This window comes from Callorhinus ursinus, unplaced genomic scaffold (genome assembly GCF_003265705.2).
Source record: "Callorhinus ursinus isolate GAN/ISIS: 27379988/994484 unplaced genomic scaffold, GSC_fseal_2.0 scaffold11, whole genome shotgun sequence".
NCBI lineage: Eukaryota > Metazoa > Chordata > Mammalia > Carnivora > Otariidae > Callorhinus > Callorhinus ursinus.
In genome coordinates, this window is record NW_027397073.1 from 37909766 (window position 1) to 37928299 (window position 18534).

The following is an 18534-nucleotide window of genomic DNA, read 5'->3' on the forward strand; positions in this document are numbered from 1 at the left end:
ACTTATTAGTTCTTTTTTTAAAAATTTTATTATGTTATGTTAATCACCATACATTACATCATTAGTTTTTGATGTAATGTTCCATGATTCATTGTTTCCATATAACACCCAGTGCTCCATTCAATATGTGTCCTCTTTATTACCCATCACAGGCTAACCCACCCCCCCTACACCCCTCCCCCCTAGAACCCTCAGTTTGTTTCTCAGAGTCCATAGTCTCTCATGGTTTGTCTCCCCCTCCAAGTCCCCCCCTTCATTTTACCCTTCCTACTATCTTCTATATATTGTCCTTTTGATAATAGCCATTCTAACAGGTATGAAGTGATATCTCATTGTGGTTTTGATTTGCATTTACCTGATGGTTAGTGATGTTGAAATATATATATAAAACATCTTCTTTATCCGTTCATCTGTTGATGGACAGCTTGGCTCTTTCCATAGTTTTGCTATTGTGGACATTGCTGCTATAAACATCGGGGTGCATGTACCCCTTCAGATCACTACATTTGTATCTTTGGGGTAAATACCCAGTAGTGCAATTGCTGGGTCATATGGTAGCTTGATGCAGAAAAAACATTTGACAAAGTACAGCATCCTTTCTTGATCAAAACTCTTCAGAGTATAGGGATAGAGGGCACATACCTCAATATCATAAAAGCCATCTATGAAAAACCTACAGCGAATATCATTCTCAGTGGGGAAAAGCTGAGAGCTTTTCCCCTAAGGTCAGGAACATGGCAGAGATGTCCACTCTCACCACTGCTATTCAACATAGTACTAGAAGTCCTAGCCTCAGCAATCAGACAACAAAAAGAAATAAAAGGCATCTGAATTGGCAAAGAAGTAGTCAAACTCTCACTCTTTGCAGATGATATGATACTTCATGTGGAAAACCCAAAAGACTCCACCCCAAAACTCCTAGAACTCATACAGGAATTCAGTAAAGTGGCAGGATAGAAAATCAATGCACAGAAATCAGTGGCATTCCTATACACCAACAACAAGAGAGAAGAAAGAGAAATTAAGGAATCACTTATTAGTTTTAATAGTTATTTGGAGGATTTTATAGAATTTTCTACATACAAGATCGTGTCATCTACAAATAGAAATAGTTTTTCTTCCTCCTGTTCAACTAGGTGCCTTTCCTCCCCCCCCCTTTTTTTTCTGATTCCCCTGACTAGTACTTCTAGTAAAATGTTAAATAGAAGTGGCTAGAGCAGACATTCTTGTTTTCCTCCTGTCCTTAGAGGGAAAGCATTCAATCTTTCATCATTAAATGCCTATCAGTTGTAGGGTTTTTGTAGATGCCCTTTATCATATTGAGAAAATTCCTTTCTATTTCTGGTTCACTAAGAGTTTTTCTTAGGAAAGTATGTTGGCTTTTGTTAAATGATTTTTCTGCAACTATTGAGGTGAGTATATGCTTTTTGTCCATTATTCTTTAATATGGTGTATTACAGTAATTAATTTTTATATGTTAAATCAACCTTGCATACCTGGGATTATCCTACTTGGTAATGGTATATAATAATTTACATATATGTATATATATATATTATTAGATTTGGTTTGCTAGTGTTTTGTTGAAGTTTTTTACATTTATATTCATAAAATATATTGGTCCATAGTTTTCTTTTCTTGTATTACATTTGGTTTTGGTATATGGGTAACTCTGGCTTTATAGAATTATTTGGGAAATGTCTCATCTTTTTTTTTTTTTCCCAAAGAGTTAGTGATAAACTGGCCTTCATTCTTGAATGTTTGGTCCAGTGAAACCTTTTGGGCCCAGGCTTTTCTTTGTAAGAATTTTTTTAAGTTACTAATTTTATCTCTTTTACTTGTGGTAGGCCTATTCAAATTTTCCATTTTTTCCACTCAATTTCAATAATTTGTACCTTTCTAGAAATTCTTCACTTTATATAGTTATCTAATTTATCATAGAGTTGTTTATGCTATTTCTTATAATCCTTTTTTATTTTTATAAGATCAGTAGTGATGTTCCTTCTTTCATTCTCGGTTTTAGTAATTTGTGTCTTCTCTCTTTTAATCTTGGTTAATACAGCTAAAGTTTTGTCTTTTAAAAATATATTTTCAAAAACTGTACTTTGGTTTTGCTGCTTTTGCCCATTGTTTTCTATTATCTAATTTATTTCTCCTCTTTAAAAATATTTCCCCTCTTCTGCTTGGTTTTAGTTTACTCTTTTTCTAGTTATATAAGGTGGAAAGATAAGTATGTTATTTTTTAAAATACGCAGTTACAGTTATAAATTCCCTTGAAATACTGTTTTTGATATTTTGTGTTTCTGTTTCTGTTCATCTCAAAGTATATTTTAATTTTCCTTTTGACTCCACTAACTCATTGGTTTTGGGAAGTGTGTTGTTTAATTTCTTCATCTTTGTAGATTTCCCTATTTTCCTTCTGTCATTGATTTGTAATTTAATTCCATTTTGATCAGAAAACATATAAAACGTATTTCAGTCCTTTACATCTTATTGAGACCTCTTTTAGGCTGAGATATGGTCTGTCATGGAGAGTGTTTTGTTTCTGTTGTGTGGGATGTCCAATGTATGTCTGTTAGGTTTATTTTTTATAGTGTTGTTCAGTCTTCTTTTCCTTGATCATATTCTCCCTTCTTATTCATTTTTGAAAATAGAGTTTTGAAGTCTCTATTATTGTCAATTTCGCCTGTTAATACTGTCAGTTTTCGCTTAAACAATGTGTGTGTGTGTACACGCTACTTGGAATTTTGGTTTTTGGTGCATATATAATTATTTTATCTTGCTGGTGAATTGACCCTTTTATTATTATGAAATTTTCCTCTTTGTTGTTAGTAACATTTGTTGTTGGTTTGTTTTAACTCTGTTCTCTAATACTAATATAGCGATTCCAGCTCTTTTTGTTGTTGTTGTTGTTCTTAATTTCATAATGCAGCTTTTTACCTTCATCCTATCTGCATCTTTTTTTAAAAGATTTTATTTATTTATTTATTTATTTATTTATTTATTTATTTATTTATGAGTGTGAGCCAGGGGGTGGGGGAGGCAGAGAGAGGGAGAGAGAGAAAAATCTCAAGCAGACTCCGCTTCCATCTCACAACCCTGAGATCATGACCTGAGCCAAAACCAGGAGTTAGATGCCTAACTGACTGAGCCACCCAGGCACCCTGCCCCCATCTGCATCTTTGAACCAAAATTGTTACTCCTCTAGATAATATACAATAGGATGTTGTTTTTAACCAATTCTTTTTGTTTGGATTCCTTAGTCCATTCATGTTTAATGTTATTGATGTGATTGGATTTATATTGGTGATTTTGCTTTATTATCTGTATATTTCATGTCTTTTTTCCTTTAATTTTCCTTTGTTTGCTTTTTTTTCTATTAAGTACATATTTGCCCTTGTAAAATCTTAATTCCTTTAATTTTGAAATTATATATTTTTAAATTTGGGAGTTACTTTAGGAATTACAATATATGTTTTAACTTATCAGAATCTACTTCAGATATATACTGATTTAGTTATAATCCAATATAAAACTTTACTCCTAAAGAGCTCAATTTTCTCACTTTTTAATTCTATGATTTATATATATAATATATCCAGATATATCAATAATCTCACAATATTATAGTCTGATAATTATTTATATACTGCTATGTCTTTCAAAAGCTAGAAGAAGAAAGTAGGAAAGCATATATTTATAGAGTTTTTGATGTTAACCTTCTTATTAACCTTTTTGGTTCTCTTTCTTTCTACCTGTGGATTTGAGTTATCATTCTGTTATTTCTTTACTCCAGACTCCAATATCACTTTGTTACTGCCTTTTTTGTGCTGTCATTGTCAAATTTATTACATTTATGTATGTTATTATACCAGTAATACAATTATTTACATATTATTTTAGTCAGTTGCCTTTTAAATCAGTCAATTCCCAAAGAATCAGTATTCAAGGTGAATATTTAATCTTCAATCTTTCTTGTTCTGTAGTATTGTAATTATATATCTTGCTATGTTTAATTGCAAATATAGATTATTTCATCACCACTATGGGTTAAAAAGCCTTTTGTGGAATCCTTAGTAAAATAACCACCAGTTATATCTGTGTGGGATATGTCCAAGTGTATTTTTAGGATAAACAGGATTTTCTTTCTTTCAAAAAAAAGCTATGTTACTCAGCTTTAGTAATCACTGTGAGTCTTTGGGAAGTTTACATAACTTCTGAGTATTACTGTTCTCACCTCAAAAGATGATGGTAGAGATTTAAAGAAAATATTTGAAAATCCCTTAAGGTGTTGCTTGTTAAAAATGAGACCCCCATGTTTGAGACTGTGAAATTAATTTTATTATCAGTAATAGCAACAAGATATAAGTTGTGCTGTATATATTTTCCCTTATGGCAATGTACCTGTTATATATTCATTGTCTGTCTTCATGATCTGGCTCTGGCCCACCTCTTGCAACACAAAGTCTACTATTTTTTTATAACTGAGGAAGGATTGTAGATTAATAAAGAAAACAATAAATAAAAATGACTCAATTATTATCTTTAAAAAAGAATAAGTAATTATATTGTATTTGGCTTGCTATTTATTTATTTATTTATTTATTTATTTATCTTTACTTTTACTGAAGCTCTTAGTAGCTACATTTGTATTTGGATTACTGCTTGATGTCACTTGCCACTTACTTTTATCCTGGAAAACTTCCTTTTACTATTTATTATAAAGCATGTCTATAAGCATGGAATTGTTATTTGGGTTTCCTCAAAGGTTGGTAAGTTACTTATCTCTTGTTGGTTTTGAGAGTTTGTCTTTGGCATTCAACATTTCCACTATAACATGTCTGTTTGTGAATGTCTTTCTTTTTATGGTACTTGAAGTATGTTTTTTAAAGATTTTTTTTTTTTTTTTTTTTTTTTTTTTGAGAGAGAGAGGCACACGCGGCAGGGCGGGGTTGGGGGAGAGGGAGAAGGAGAAGCAGACTGCTGTGCAGGAGCCGCACAGGGGCTGATCCCAGGACCCTTAGATCATGACCTGAGCCAAAGGCAGAGGCTTAACCCACTGAGCCACCCAGGCACCCCATGGTATTTGAAGTATGTTAAGCTCCAAGCTCATTGAATATATTTCTCCCACTTCCTGAAGGGCTTCATTACTCCTTATTTTCTTACCACAAATACTTGGCTCACTTCCATTGTAGGCCCAACCCCTGAAGGCATTTTGGAGTTTTAATAAGAGTGTGGATGTGAATTGAGCTTAATTACAATTGCAAGTAAGCAGGTCTATGTGACAGAATGATAGCAGATGACCTCCCTTCCCCAATGTATGTGATTTCAATATTATCTTAACACTGAACGTATGATTTCTTGAAAGAATATTGACTATTAACCACCAATAGTGAAGCATTTCCAATATATGTTCCCGTAGCACAACTTGTACCTTCTGTACTCTAATTCATAACTACATGTAGTTAAATAATGACCATCTAATGACTTCAAGTTCTGGGGCGCCTGTGTTGCTCAGTTGGTTGAGTCTGACTCTTGATTCCAGCTCAGGTCATGATCTCAGGATTGTGAGATTGAGCCCTGGGTCGGGCTCCACTCTGGGTGAGGAGCCTGCTTAAGATTTTCTCTCTACCTCTTCCCCTCACCTCCTCCCCACCCCTCACACCCCACCCCACTTTCCCTCAAAAAAAAAAAAAAAAAAGATTTCAAGTCCTAATCTCTGGAATTTGTAAATGTTACCTTGTTTAGAAGAAGAGTCTTTGTAGATGTAATTAAGTTAAGGATATTGAGTGAAGAGATTAACTTGGATTATCTGGTTGGGCTTTAAATGCTTTCAGATAAGATGAGTCATTAGGAGAGAGAGAGAGAGAGACGCGTGCGTGCGCGCGCGCGCGCGCGCACACACACAGACACACACAGACACACACACACATAGAGGAGAGATACACCAAAGACGAGAAGGTAGTGTGATATGGCCTCAAGCTATGGAATGCTAGCAACCACAGGAACTAGAAGAGGCAAAGAATGGATTTGCCCCTAGAGCTTCCAGAGGGAGTGCAGCTCTGCCAACATCTTTGGATTTCGACTTCTGGCTTCCAGGACTATGGGGGAATAAATTTCTCTTCTCTACAGTCATTGAATTCTCTGTTTTGTTTATCTGGGAATGTCTTTACCTTACCTTAATTTTGGAAAAGTAATTTTTCTGGATATAAAATTCTTGTTTAGCAGGTTTTTTGTTTTTTTTTTTTAAACTTTTTTTTATTTATTTATTCATGAGAGACAGAGAGAGAGAGAGAGAGAGGCAGAGGGAGAAGCAGGCTCCCAAGGAGCAGGGAGCCTGATGCGGGACTCAGTCCCAGGACCCTGGGATCATGACCTGAGCCGAAGGCAGACGCTTAACCATCTGAGCCACCCAGGCACCCACAGGTTTTTTGTTTTTGTTTTTATATTCAGCATTTTGAATATATTGTACTATTGCCTTCTGACCTCCATTTTTTCTTTTGAGAAGTCAGCTGACCTTGGTAACTTCAGCACCTAGTAGAGGGCTTGGCAGTATTTAGTCTTTCTGGGATACTTGTTGAAAGAATAAATAAATAGGCTGTGATTCCTACATCACTCACAGTTTATTAACTGTACAACATTACTATGTTTCTGGTTACCCAGAAAAGGAACTGAGAGGAAATTGTACAAATTTTATGAGTGAGAGAAAAGAAGACAAAATTTTGCAGGTGGTTTTTGCTGGTGGGTAGAGTTAGAATTTGGATTTCTAGGCTAGGAACAGTAGATGTTCTCTGAGTAGTGGGGGTAGGCCAGGGTGGTCGAGGGGTAGGCATCTGAAATAGTGTTTCCCAGGCACTGTACACTAAGCTACAACAGTTTTTTGGGCTAGTCATAGCCGCACTTCATGCAGCTTCTCTGTACTTTCATTACATATTGGTCTTGCATCACGAGGCAATAAGGGATTATCCATGGGGCCCAGTATAGAAGAGATGCCTCAAAATGTTAAAGGAGAGAAGTGAGAGAGTTCTAAAACCTAATGACGAATCACATACATCATAGGTAATTGTGAAGGAGTGCTTCAGATTTAACAGAGATGAGATACCATGCAGTTTGACCTTACATACAACTCATAAATACTTGTATATATTTATTTGAATATATATGTTATTTAAATATATATTTAGTTATTTAAATATATACACATACACATATATATGTATACATATGTATGTATATATGGCTATTTGGATATATAGCCTCAGACACTGCTAGTTCTGAGACCTATTATAAATCAGAAAAAAAAAAGCCAAACTAAGAAAAAGCACCATGTGATTTGTTTTGAGTTTTGCAGTGAGCTCAGTCGGCTGGGACTCCTGTTCAAAGAGGCTTTCACCATTTGACTCATTGATTGCTTAATGATTTTGCTCAGATGAATCACCTTCTTATGCTGTCTACCAACATTAATGGCTATGTCACGTTACTTCAGTTTATGCCTCAGGGTCCAAATAAGAACATTGTGTGTGTATGCACGTGCATGCATATCTCTGTTTGCAGACAGGAAGCCTGTTCATAAAAGATTAAATTTCTTTTTTGTCTAATTTCCAATTTCTTATTCTTTTCTTATACATGTCTTATTTTCTGTCATTTATGGGAGGGTTTGGCTCTTTGTTACACTTCCCATCAGCACAACCATGGCTTAGACACTGTGTGTATCCCCACCCATGTCAAATTCAATTTCTTCCAAGAAGTTACTTCACCCAGAGGTGATATCTTTATTCTTTGAACTCCTATATTATGTTGCTTATATTTTTATCATGATTGTCAAAATGACAAGAGTCACCATTTGTTCAGTGTTCACTTTATACCAACCATTGGGTCAAATCCTTTACCTATGTTACTGCATTTAATTCTTACAATTCTGTGAAGTGGGCTCTACTATCTCTGTTTGCCAACTGAGAAAACTGAAATTGGAGAAGGCTGAAATTTAGGGAAATTTAAATGATTGGCACTAGACATATAATTTCCGAGTGGAGAATCCAAACTGCACACCTAGATAATTTCTATAGCTCACATTTTTAACCTTGAACAATTATTGTCCCTTAGTCCAATCTGATAACATAGTAGATATACTTTCTTTCCTAGATTATATGATGTTTAAGGATAGATATTCCATATTATTTTTCTTTCTCTAATAACAACTTCCAGTACCTAGCAACTCAATAAATATTGATTTGATGAATGAATCAATATCTAGAATGAAATTATTGTGATAAAAATTACTAAGCCTTAACATATATTTTGGAATAATTTAAGAAAGTTATGCTGATGATTACAAATAAGTCATTATAAAACTTAAAAGACATTACTTATGGGTAAGCATGATCACTATGCCAAATATCTTTCTTCATGTTCCTTTTTTTTCAGAGTTTAGCATAATTCTTTTTTTTTCCCATTCAATATGTGCCCTCTTTAATATCCATCACCAGGCTAACCCATCCCCCCATGCCCCTCCCGTCTAGAACCCTCAGTTTGTTTCTCAGAGTCCATAGTGTCTCATGGTTCATCTCCCCCTCCAATACTCCCCCTTCATTTTTCCCTTCCTACATTCTTCTTCTTTTCTTAACATATATTGCATTATTTGTTTCAGAGGTACAGGTCTGATTCAACAGTCTTACACAATTCACAGCGCTCACTATAGCACATACACTCCCCAATGTCTGTCACTCAGCCACCCCATCCCACCCACCCCCCACCACTCCAGCAACCCCCAGTTTGTTTCCTGAGATTAAGAATTCCTCATATCAGTGAGATCATATGATACATGTCTTTCTCTGATTGACTTATTTTGCTCAGCATAATACCCTCTAGTTCCATCCACGTTGTTGCAAATGGCAAGATTTCATTCCTTTTGATGGCTGCATAATATTCCATTGTGTGTGTGTGTGTGTGTGTGTGTGTGTGTGTGTGTGTGTGTGTGTGTACCACATCTTCTTTATCCATTCATCTGTTGATGGACATCTTGGCTCTTTCCATAGTTTGGCTCTTGTGGACATTGCTGCTATAAACATCAGGGTGCACGTACCCCTTCGGATCACTACATTTGTATGCAATTGCTGGGTCATATGGTAGCTCTATTTTCAACTTTTTGAGGAACCTCCACACTGTTTTCCAGAGTGGCTGCACCAGCTTGCATTCCCACCAACAGTGTAGGAGGGTTCCCCTTTCTCCACATCCCCGCCAACATCTGTCGTTTCCTGACTTGTTAATTTTAGCCATTCTGACGGGTGTGAGGTGGTATCTCATTGAGGTTTTGATTTGGATTTCCCTGATGCCGAACGATGTTGAGCACTTTTTCATGTCTCTGTTGGCCATTTGGATGTCTTCTTTGGAAAAATGTCTGTTCATGTCTTCTGCCCATTTCTTGATTGGATCATTTGTTCTTTGGGTGTTGAATTTGATAAGTTCTTTATAGATTTTGGATACTAGCCCTTTATCTGATATGTCATTTGCAAATATCTTCTCCCATTTCCTTTGCTGTGCAAAAGCTTTTTATCTTGGTGAATACCCAGTAGTTCATTTTTGCCCTTGCTTCCCTTGCCTTCGGTGATGTTTCTAGGAAGAAGTTGCTGTGGCTGAGGTCGAAGAGGTTGCTACCTGTGTTCTCCTTTAGGATTTTGATGGACTCCTGTCTCACATTTAGGTCTTTCATCCATTTTGAGTCTATTTTTGTGTGTGGTGTAAGGAAATGGTCTAGTTTCATTCTTCTGCATGTGCCTGTCCAGTTTTCCCAACACCATTTGTTGAAGAGACTGTCTTTTTTTCCATTGGACATTCTTTCCTGCTTTGTTGAAGATTAGTTGACTATAGAATTGAGGGTCCATTTCTGGGCTCTCTGTTCTGTTCCATTGATCTATGTGTCTGTTTTTGTGCCAGCTTTATGACGACAGCTTTGTAATAGAGCTGGAAGTCCGGAATTGTGATGCCGCCAGCTTTGCTTTTCTTTTTCAACATTCCTCTGGCTATTCAGGGTCTTTTCTGGTTCCAATAATTTTAGGATTATTTGTTCCATTTCTTTGAAAAAAGTGGATGGTATTTTGATGGGGATTGCATTGAATGTGTAGATTGCTCTAGGTAGCATTGACATCTTCACAATATTTGTTCTTCCAATCCATGAGCATGGAACGTTTTTCCATTTCTTTGTGTCTTCTTCAGTTTCTTTCATGAGTATTTTATAGTTTTCTGAGTACAGATTCTTTGCCTCTTTGGTTAGATTTAGTCCTAGGTATCTTATGGTTTTGGGTGCAATTATAAATGGGATCGACTACTTGATTTGTTTCTCTTCTGTCTTGTTGTTGGTGTATAGGAATGCCACTGATTTCTGTGCATCGATTTTATATCCTGCCACTTTACTGAATTCCTGTATGAGTTCTAGCAGTTTTGGGGTGGAGTCTTTTGGGTTTTCCACATAAGGTAGCCTATCATCTCCAAACAGTGAGAGTTTGACTTCTTTGCTGATTCACATGCCTTTGATTTCTTTTTGTTGTCTGATTGCTGTGGCTAGGACTTCTAGTACTATGAAAATAGCAGTGGTGATAGTGGACATCCCGGCCATTTTCCTGACCTTAGGGGGAAAGCTCTCAGTTTTTTCCCATTGAGAATGATATTCGCTCTAGGTTTTTCATAGATGACTTTTATGATATTGAGGTATGTACCCTCTATCCCTATACTCTGAAGAGTTTTGATCAAGAAAGAATGCTGTACTTTGTCAAATGCTTTTTCTGCATCTATTGAGAGGATCATATGTTTCTTGTTCTTTCTTTTATTTATGTATTGTAGCATACTGATTGATTTGTGGATGTTCAACCAACCTTGCAGCCCAGGGATAAATCCCACTTGGTCATGGTGAATAATCCTTTTAATGTACTGTGGGATCATATTGGCTAGTATTTTAGTGAGAATTTTTGCATCCATGTTCATCAGCGATATTGGTCTGTAATTCTTTTTTTTTTGATGGGGTCTTTGTCTGGTTTTGGGATCAAGGTAATGGTGGCCTCACAAAACGAGTTTGGAAGTTTTCCTTCCATTTCTATATTTTGGAACAGTTTCAGGAGAATAGGTATTAATTCTTCTTTAAATGTTTGGTAGAATTCCCCTGGGAGGCCATCTGGCCCTGGGCTTTTGTTTGTTGGGAGATTTTTGATGACTGTTTCAATTTCCTTAATGGTTATAGGTCTGTTCAGGTTTTCTATTTCTTCCTGGTTCAGTTTTGGTAGTTGATACATCTCTAGGAATGCATTTATTTCTTCCAGATTATCTAATTTGCTGGCATATAGTTGCTCATAATATGTTCTTACAATTGTTTGTATTTCTTTGGTATTGGTTGTGAGCTCTCCTCTTTCATTCATGATTTTATTTATTTGTGTCCTTTCTCTTTTCTTTTTGAGAAGTCTGGCCAGGGGTTTATCAATCTTGTTCATTCTTTCAAAGAACCAGCTCCTAGTTTCGTTGATCTGTTCTACTGTTCTTTTGGTTTCTATTTCATTGATTTCTGCTCTGATCTTTATTATTTCTCTTCTCCTGCTGGGTTTAGGCTTTCTTTGCTGTTCTTTCTCCAGCTCCTTTAGGTGTAGGGTTACGTTGTGTATTTGAGATCTTTTTTGTTTCTTGAGAAGGGCTTGTATTGCTGTATACTTTCCTCTTAGGACTGCCTTTGCTGCATCCCAAAGATTTTGAACAGTTGTGTTTTCATTTTCATTGGTTTCCATGAATTTTTTTAATTCTTCTTTAATTTCCTGGTTGACCCATTCATTCTTTAGTAGGATGCTCTTTAGTCTCCGTATATTTGAGTTCTTTCTGACTTTCCTATTGTGATTGAGTTCTAGTTTCAAAGCATTATGGTCCAAAACTACACAGGGAATGACCCCAATCTTTTGGTACTGGTTGAGACCTGATTTGTGACCTAGGATGTGATCAATTCTGGAGAATGTGCCATGGGCACTAGAGAAGAATGTGTATTCTGTTGCTTTGGGATGGAATGTTCTGAATATGTCTGTGAAGTCCATTTGGTCCAGTGTGTCATTTAAAGTCTTTATTTCCTTGTTGATCTTTTGCTTAGATGATCTGTCCATTTCAGTGAGGGCCTGTTAAAGTCCCCCACTATTATTGTATTGTTGTCAATGTGTTTCTTTGCTTTTGTTATTAATTGCCTTATATAATTGGCTGCTCCCATGTTAGGAGCACAGATATTTACAATTGTTAGGTCTTCCTTTTGGATAGACCCTTTAAGTATGATATAGTGTCCTTCCTCAACTCTTATTATAGTCTTTGGTTTAAAATCTAATTTGTCTGATATAAGGATTGTCACCCCAGCTTTCTTTTGGTGTCCATTAGCATGGTAAATGGTTTTTCACTTTCAATCTGGGGGTGTCTTTGGGTCTAAAATGAATCTCTTGCAGACAGCATATTGCTGGGTCTTGTTTTTTTTTATCCAATCTGATAGCCTGTGTCTTTTGATTGGGGCATTTAGCCCATTTACATTCAGGGTAACTACTGAAAGATATGAATTTAATGCCACTGTTTTGCCAGTAAGGTAACTGTTACTGTACCTTGTCTGTGTTCCTTTCTGGTCTATGTTACTTTTAGGGTCTCTCTTTGCTTAGAGGACCCCTCTCAATAATTTCTTGTAGGTCTGGTTTCGTGTTTGCAAATTCCTTTAGTTTCTGTTTGTCCTGGAAGCTTTTTATCTCTCCTTCTCTTTTCAATGACAGCCTAGCTGGATATAGTATTCTTGGCTGCATATTTTTCTCGTTTAGTGCTCTGAAGATATCATGGCCAGTCCTTTCTGGCCTGCCAGGTCTCTATGGATAGATCTGTTGCCAATCTAATGTTTCTATCATTGTAGGTTACAGATCTCTTGGCCTGAGCTGCCTCAGGATTTTTTCTTTGTCTCTGTGCCTCATAAGTTTTACTATTAGATGTTGGGGTGTTGACCTATTTTTATTGATTTTGAGAGGGGTTCTCTGTGCCTCCTGGATTTTGATGCCTGTTTCCTTCCCCACATCAGGGAAGTTCTCTGCTATAATTTGCTCCAATATACCTTTTGCCCCTCTCTCTCTTTCTTCTTCTTCTGGGATCCCAATTATTCTAATATTGTTTCATCTTATGGTGTCACTTATCTCTCGAATTCTGCCCTTGTGATCCAGTTGTTTATCTCTCTCTTTCTGAGCTTCTTTATTTTCCATCATTTGGTCTTCTATATCGCTAATTCTCTCTTCTGCCTCATTTATCCTAGCAGTTAGAGCCTCCATTTTTTATTGCACCTCATTAATGGCCTTTTTGATTTCAACTTGGTTAGATTTTAGTTCTTTTATTTCTCCAGAAAGGGTTTCTCTAATATCTTCCATGCTTTTTTCAAGCCCAGCTAGTATCTTTATAATCGTCATTCTGAATTGTAGTTCTGACATCTTACTAATGTCCATATTGATTAGGTCTCTGGCAGTCGGTACTGCCTCTTGTTCTTCTTTTTTTTTCAAGATTTTATTTATTTGACAGAGAGAAACACAGCAAGAGGGGGTACACAAGCAGGGGGAGTGGAAGAGGGAGAAGCAAGCTTCCCGCTGAGCAGGGAGCCCGATGCGGGACTCGATCCCAGTACTCTGGCTTCATGACCTGAGCCGAAGGCAGACTCTTAAAGACTGAGACCCCCAGGTGCCCCCTTGTTCTTCTTTTTTAGGTGACTTTTTCGTCTTGTCATTTTGTCCAGAGGAGAATAGATGAATGAGAGAACAAAATGCTAACAGGGTAACAATGACCCCCCAAAATATACACTAAACAAATCAGAAGAGACCTGAACCTGGGGGAAAAGAAAGGGAAAGAAAGTAAAAGGAAAAAAAAAAAAGAAAAAGAAAAAGATAAAAAGAAAAAAAAAGAATATGATCAGATATGATCAGGCTGGTGAATAGATCAGTGCCACACACTAGATTTTGGGCATATTTTGGTCTGTTAGAAGAAACTGCCTCCCAAAATTTTAAAGAAAGAAAAGCTTATATATGTACAAAAATAAGGGTAAATACGATGAAGGGATGGAATATGACTGTAAAGATGAAAATTATAAACGATTTTATAAAAGGAATTGGTAAGAAGTTGGTTGAAAAGAACGAAGGGAAATTAAAAAAAAAAGGAGAGAATGTGATCAGGCAGGAGACTAGAACAAAGCCATACACTAGAGATTTAGGGTATATTTTGGTCTGTTAGAAGAAACTGTATCCCAAAATTTTAAAGAGAGAACAACTATATATATATATATATATATATATATATACCAAAAATAAGGTTAACTACTATGAAAGGATAGAATATGACTCTTAAAATGAAAAATAAAGAAGATTTTTAAAAAAGGGATTGATAAGATGTTGGTTGAAAAAGGGAAAAAGAAAAATTAAAAAAAATAGAAAAAAAAGAAAATTAAAAAAATTAACTTTGAAAGACTAAAGAATCAGGGGGAAAAAAGCCCTGAATTCTATGTGCTGTATTCCACTAGGGCTGGAGTTCTGCTGTTCTCATTGGTCGGTAAACTTGGTCTTGGCTGCCTGTTCTTGATGATCTTCTGGGGGAGAGGCCTGTTGCCGTGGTTCCCAAATGTCTTTGCCCCGCCCTTGCCTGGTCTGGGCTAAGTGATCTGCTGGGGTTTGCTCTCGTAGCTTTTGTTCCCTGCAAGCTTTCTGTACAGCTTTGGAGGACAAGAGTGAAAATGGTGGCCTCCCAATCTCCACTTGGAGGAGCCGAGAACTCGGGGCCCCACTCCTCAGTGTGCCCCCAGAGAAAAGCATTCACTCCTGTCTCCCCGGTCTCCGGCCGCACTCCGTGCTCACCAGGCCCGTGACCAAGAGTTTCTATCTCTGGCACCCGACTTGGTGTGGAATCTCCAAACCCAGCAGATCCCTGCAGTGCACTCCTGCGCCGCTCCTCCTGGGGAGGAAGGGGAGTCTCCCCGGATCTGCCACTTGCCGGGTCCCTCCTGGAAGAGCAGGTGCCCGACTGGGCCGCAGATCATGGTTTTTGGCAACCCTGAGCTGAGAGCCCGCTCCTTGGCTCCGTCTCTGCAGCTGGCTTCCCTGCTCCGATACCTTGGAGCTCTGCTGCCCTCAGGCATCCCCGGTCTCTCTGTGACCCCGAGGGTCCTGAGACCACACTGTCCCGCGAGGGTTCCACCCCCCGCTTAGCCACTGGAGTGATGTCCCTCAGTGGAGCCGACTTCTAAAAGTTCCGATTTTGTGCTCCGCGGCTCTAGCACTTGCCAGAAGCGGCCGACGGAGGCCCCCTCCCCCGCCGTCTATCCTCCCGAATATCGCCTCAGATTCACTTCTCTGCACGTCCTACCTTCCAGAAAGTGGTCGCTTTTCTGTTCAGAGTGTTGTTACTATTCTTATCTTCGATCTCCTGTTGAGTTCGTAGGTGTTCAGAATGGTTTGATCCCTATCCAGCTGACTTCCTGGGATCAGCTGAAATCCAGGTCTCCTACTCCTCCGCCATCTTGCTCCTCCTTTTTTCATGTTTCTTAAAGTTCTATATGTAAACAATTTATGAAATGATGCAATATTCAATCACAGTTTTTGGAATTTCCTATCTCGATGATTTGGTTCAGTTTATTAAAATGTTTTTGTTTAATTCACTCTCTGTGTTAACTTTGTGTCCTTTTTTTTTTTTTTTTTTTTTTGGTTTTGTTTCCAGGATGGTGTAGGGGTAGATGAGAAGCTGTCTTTGCGGCGGGTAGCTGTGGTTGAAGATTTCTTTGACATTATCTATTCGATGCATGTGGAAACAGGGCCAAATGGAGAACAAATTCGAAAACATGCTGGACAAAAGAGAACTTACAAAGCAGTAAGTTAAAAAACAAAACAAAAAAAAACAAAAAGAGAAAAGCATGCATTTTGAAATTTGATATTATGTATGTTTGTTGAAATTGGATTAAATATTTATAAATATTCTATCCTCAATATAAATTAGACCATGTTATAGTTACACCCAACATTTAAACTATTATTATTACTGATTCTGTTTTGGCCATATATTCACTAAGTCTATTGCATATAATTTAAATCTGTCTCTAGCACTCTCATTTTGTTTTCTTTAAATGTACATAAAATGTGGTAGTCCCAGTCAAATGCCCACAAATGGGAAGATGTATTTGTGTCATATATTCAATATATATTCAAATAATAATATATGAATTATGGACTGGGACATATGAACTTTTGTACTATCACTATAATCTTAACATTCCTTCCCCTTCAAATCATATGAATATGTTCAGGTATTTCCTATTTAATCTATGTTCCCATGGATAAGGAAATTTGATATACTTTTCTTGTGTCACCTTATGTTAAATACATTTGTCCTGAAGGGTATGCATTTCTTAATTTTCCAGAATAGAGAATTAAAATATATGTGTTGTTTTCCTAGATCCAATTCCCTTAAACATTTTAAAATGAAAATATACAATGTTTTTATCATAAATTATGTGGAAAACTTTTAATTAACTGTTAGATATTGAAATATATATATTCTCAAAATGGAGTTATATATTATTTCTTAAGTTTCTAATTATATTTACAGTTTGACCTAGACACTTTAATCTAGCTTTTACTTAATCAAACATTTTATGAAATCATCTTATAGATATTTCATCCTTTCTAGGAAAATTGAACAGTAAATTATTCTTTTCCAACATGAGCAAAGTATACATCAGAAATGTTTTATCAGCAACCAGAATAATATCCTTTTTTAGAATTCTTATTTGAATTTTGCTTTCGGCTACCTTTTTATTGACTGTTTTCAGCTATATTGATACACAATATCAGTCTGGATCCATTTTTTTTTCAGATACAGAAAAATGTGTGAAATGCTCAAAGTTTCAAATACAGGTACATATGTTTGAAAATTAGCTACTGAGCATAAGAAATAGCTTCTTTTCCATAACTATTTTTTGCTATATTTCCAGGGTCATATTGAATCTTTGTAGTTGCATAATAACCCCTAATACATGTTGTATTTATCTCTCCTTCTCTATGGTTTTGTTTCTTGGCTGTTTCCAAATTGCATGGTTTGTGGGCAGGCACTATTGTAAGTTTCCTTACATAATTCTGCCACATAAACTTTCTTTTGACTTACATATCCTAGGAGACATTCTTATCATGACTAATGACAATGGCCTAGCTTCTTAAGATATTTTTATGCAGACTAATATTATTGAACATACTCATTTTGCTTGTCTCCTAAGCTAGGGTTGTATCTTTGGATAGTAACAGGAAAAGAAATATACATTGATCTACTAATATCACTAACTGTGTACTCTGATGATCATGCATTTTCATGAAATAGCTGCCTGAACTTGATAGAACTTCGTAAGGTAGGAATGCATAAGTTCAGCCGTGAAATGAGAGCAAATAAATAAACAAAAAAGCAGCTTTGCTGTTGGTAGTGTTCCAGCCAAATCTGGTTAGGTGTCAAAAGCAATTTAAAATGATTTAATCTTTGGAGTGCATTTATTAGAGACCTTTAATTCAAATGGAAACATGACACAGACCCAACTCTGTCACCCTATTTTCTTGGGTGAAATGTAGGGAATGTGATCCATTGCCATTATGCATGCTAGACACTTCCAGTACATCGGTAAACATGTTCCCGACATTTATCATTTTGCATTAACATTATGAAGACATTTTCTGCATTTTGGGCTGGAAATACCAACTGTGGACATGTAAGCAGCACTGAAGCCTCCTCCATTCCCTCTCGAGAACATCCTATTTAAAGATCCTATCCCCAGTTTATTTTTAATTTCCACATCTAAAGTACTTTCACCTTTTTTCTAATATCACGAAGGTTCTTTTTTGGCATAATCTTTTGCCTTCTGGTATCTCTTAATTGAATCCTAGTTAGGAAAGATTTCCATTTTATAGAGTAATAATACATCATAGAAAAAAAAAGAGCTGCTGCTGCCAGCGAAACTGCACATATCACTCTACAACAGATTAAGTCTAATGTTAACATTTCATATAAATGTTCACCTAAATGGGGCGTAAGATGAAACGCAATTTGAAATGGAATGGGTTAGTGGTGTTGGGGCCCTAGCCTGTTGGGTCAGTGTTGAGTTCTCAATACTAACGCTAAGATTGGCTAGTATTGGTAGAATTAGCTTGATACCTATGGCAATTATAATGATTCCCATGAAGTTTAAGATTTTTTTTTCTACTTCTAACACATTAGTCATAGCACATGCATGATTATGTTTATTGACCTTTTTCTCCCTCTTCCTACATGGCCAAGAAACCATACTTATATAACTAATCATTAAAGCGTTTCATATTGTTTTAATAATATTATCAATAGATTTAGTGGTCATTTTATTTACTTTGCCTTTTTTTGCCAATCTTTCTATGTTTTCACTCTGCAGGAAATGGTGGTCCTTTAATATTGGATTAACTTCTGAATGCTATTTGTTTTTACCTATCTGCAGTATGTCATTCCTTGAAATAT

The 18534-nt window shown here is 36.5% G+C and overlaps 1 protein-coding gene across 9 annotated transcripts in view; it reads left to right on the forward strand.

The window, feature by feature from the left end:
- NOL4 (nucleolar protein 4) overlaps positions 1–18534 on the forward strand; it is a 422575-nt gene that overhangs the window by 80859 nt on the left and 323182 nt on the right. For 7 of the 9 annotated variants that reach the window (XR_012380046.1, XR_012380047.1, XM_025886832.2 and 4 more), the window contains exon 2: positions 15730–15879. Coding sequence is in view for 6 of the 9 variants with exons in the window: in XM_025886832.2 (XP_025742617.1) it covers positions 15730–15879 (150 nt within the window). In the remaining 3 variants the exon portion in view is untranslated. Of the gene's footprint in view, positions 1–15729; positions 15880–16859; positions 16923–18534 lie in introns of those variants that run through there. The other 2 variants (XM_073898360.1, XM_073898357.1) reach the window with 2 other exon arrangements.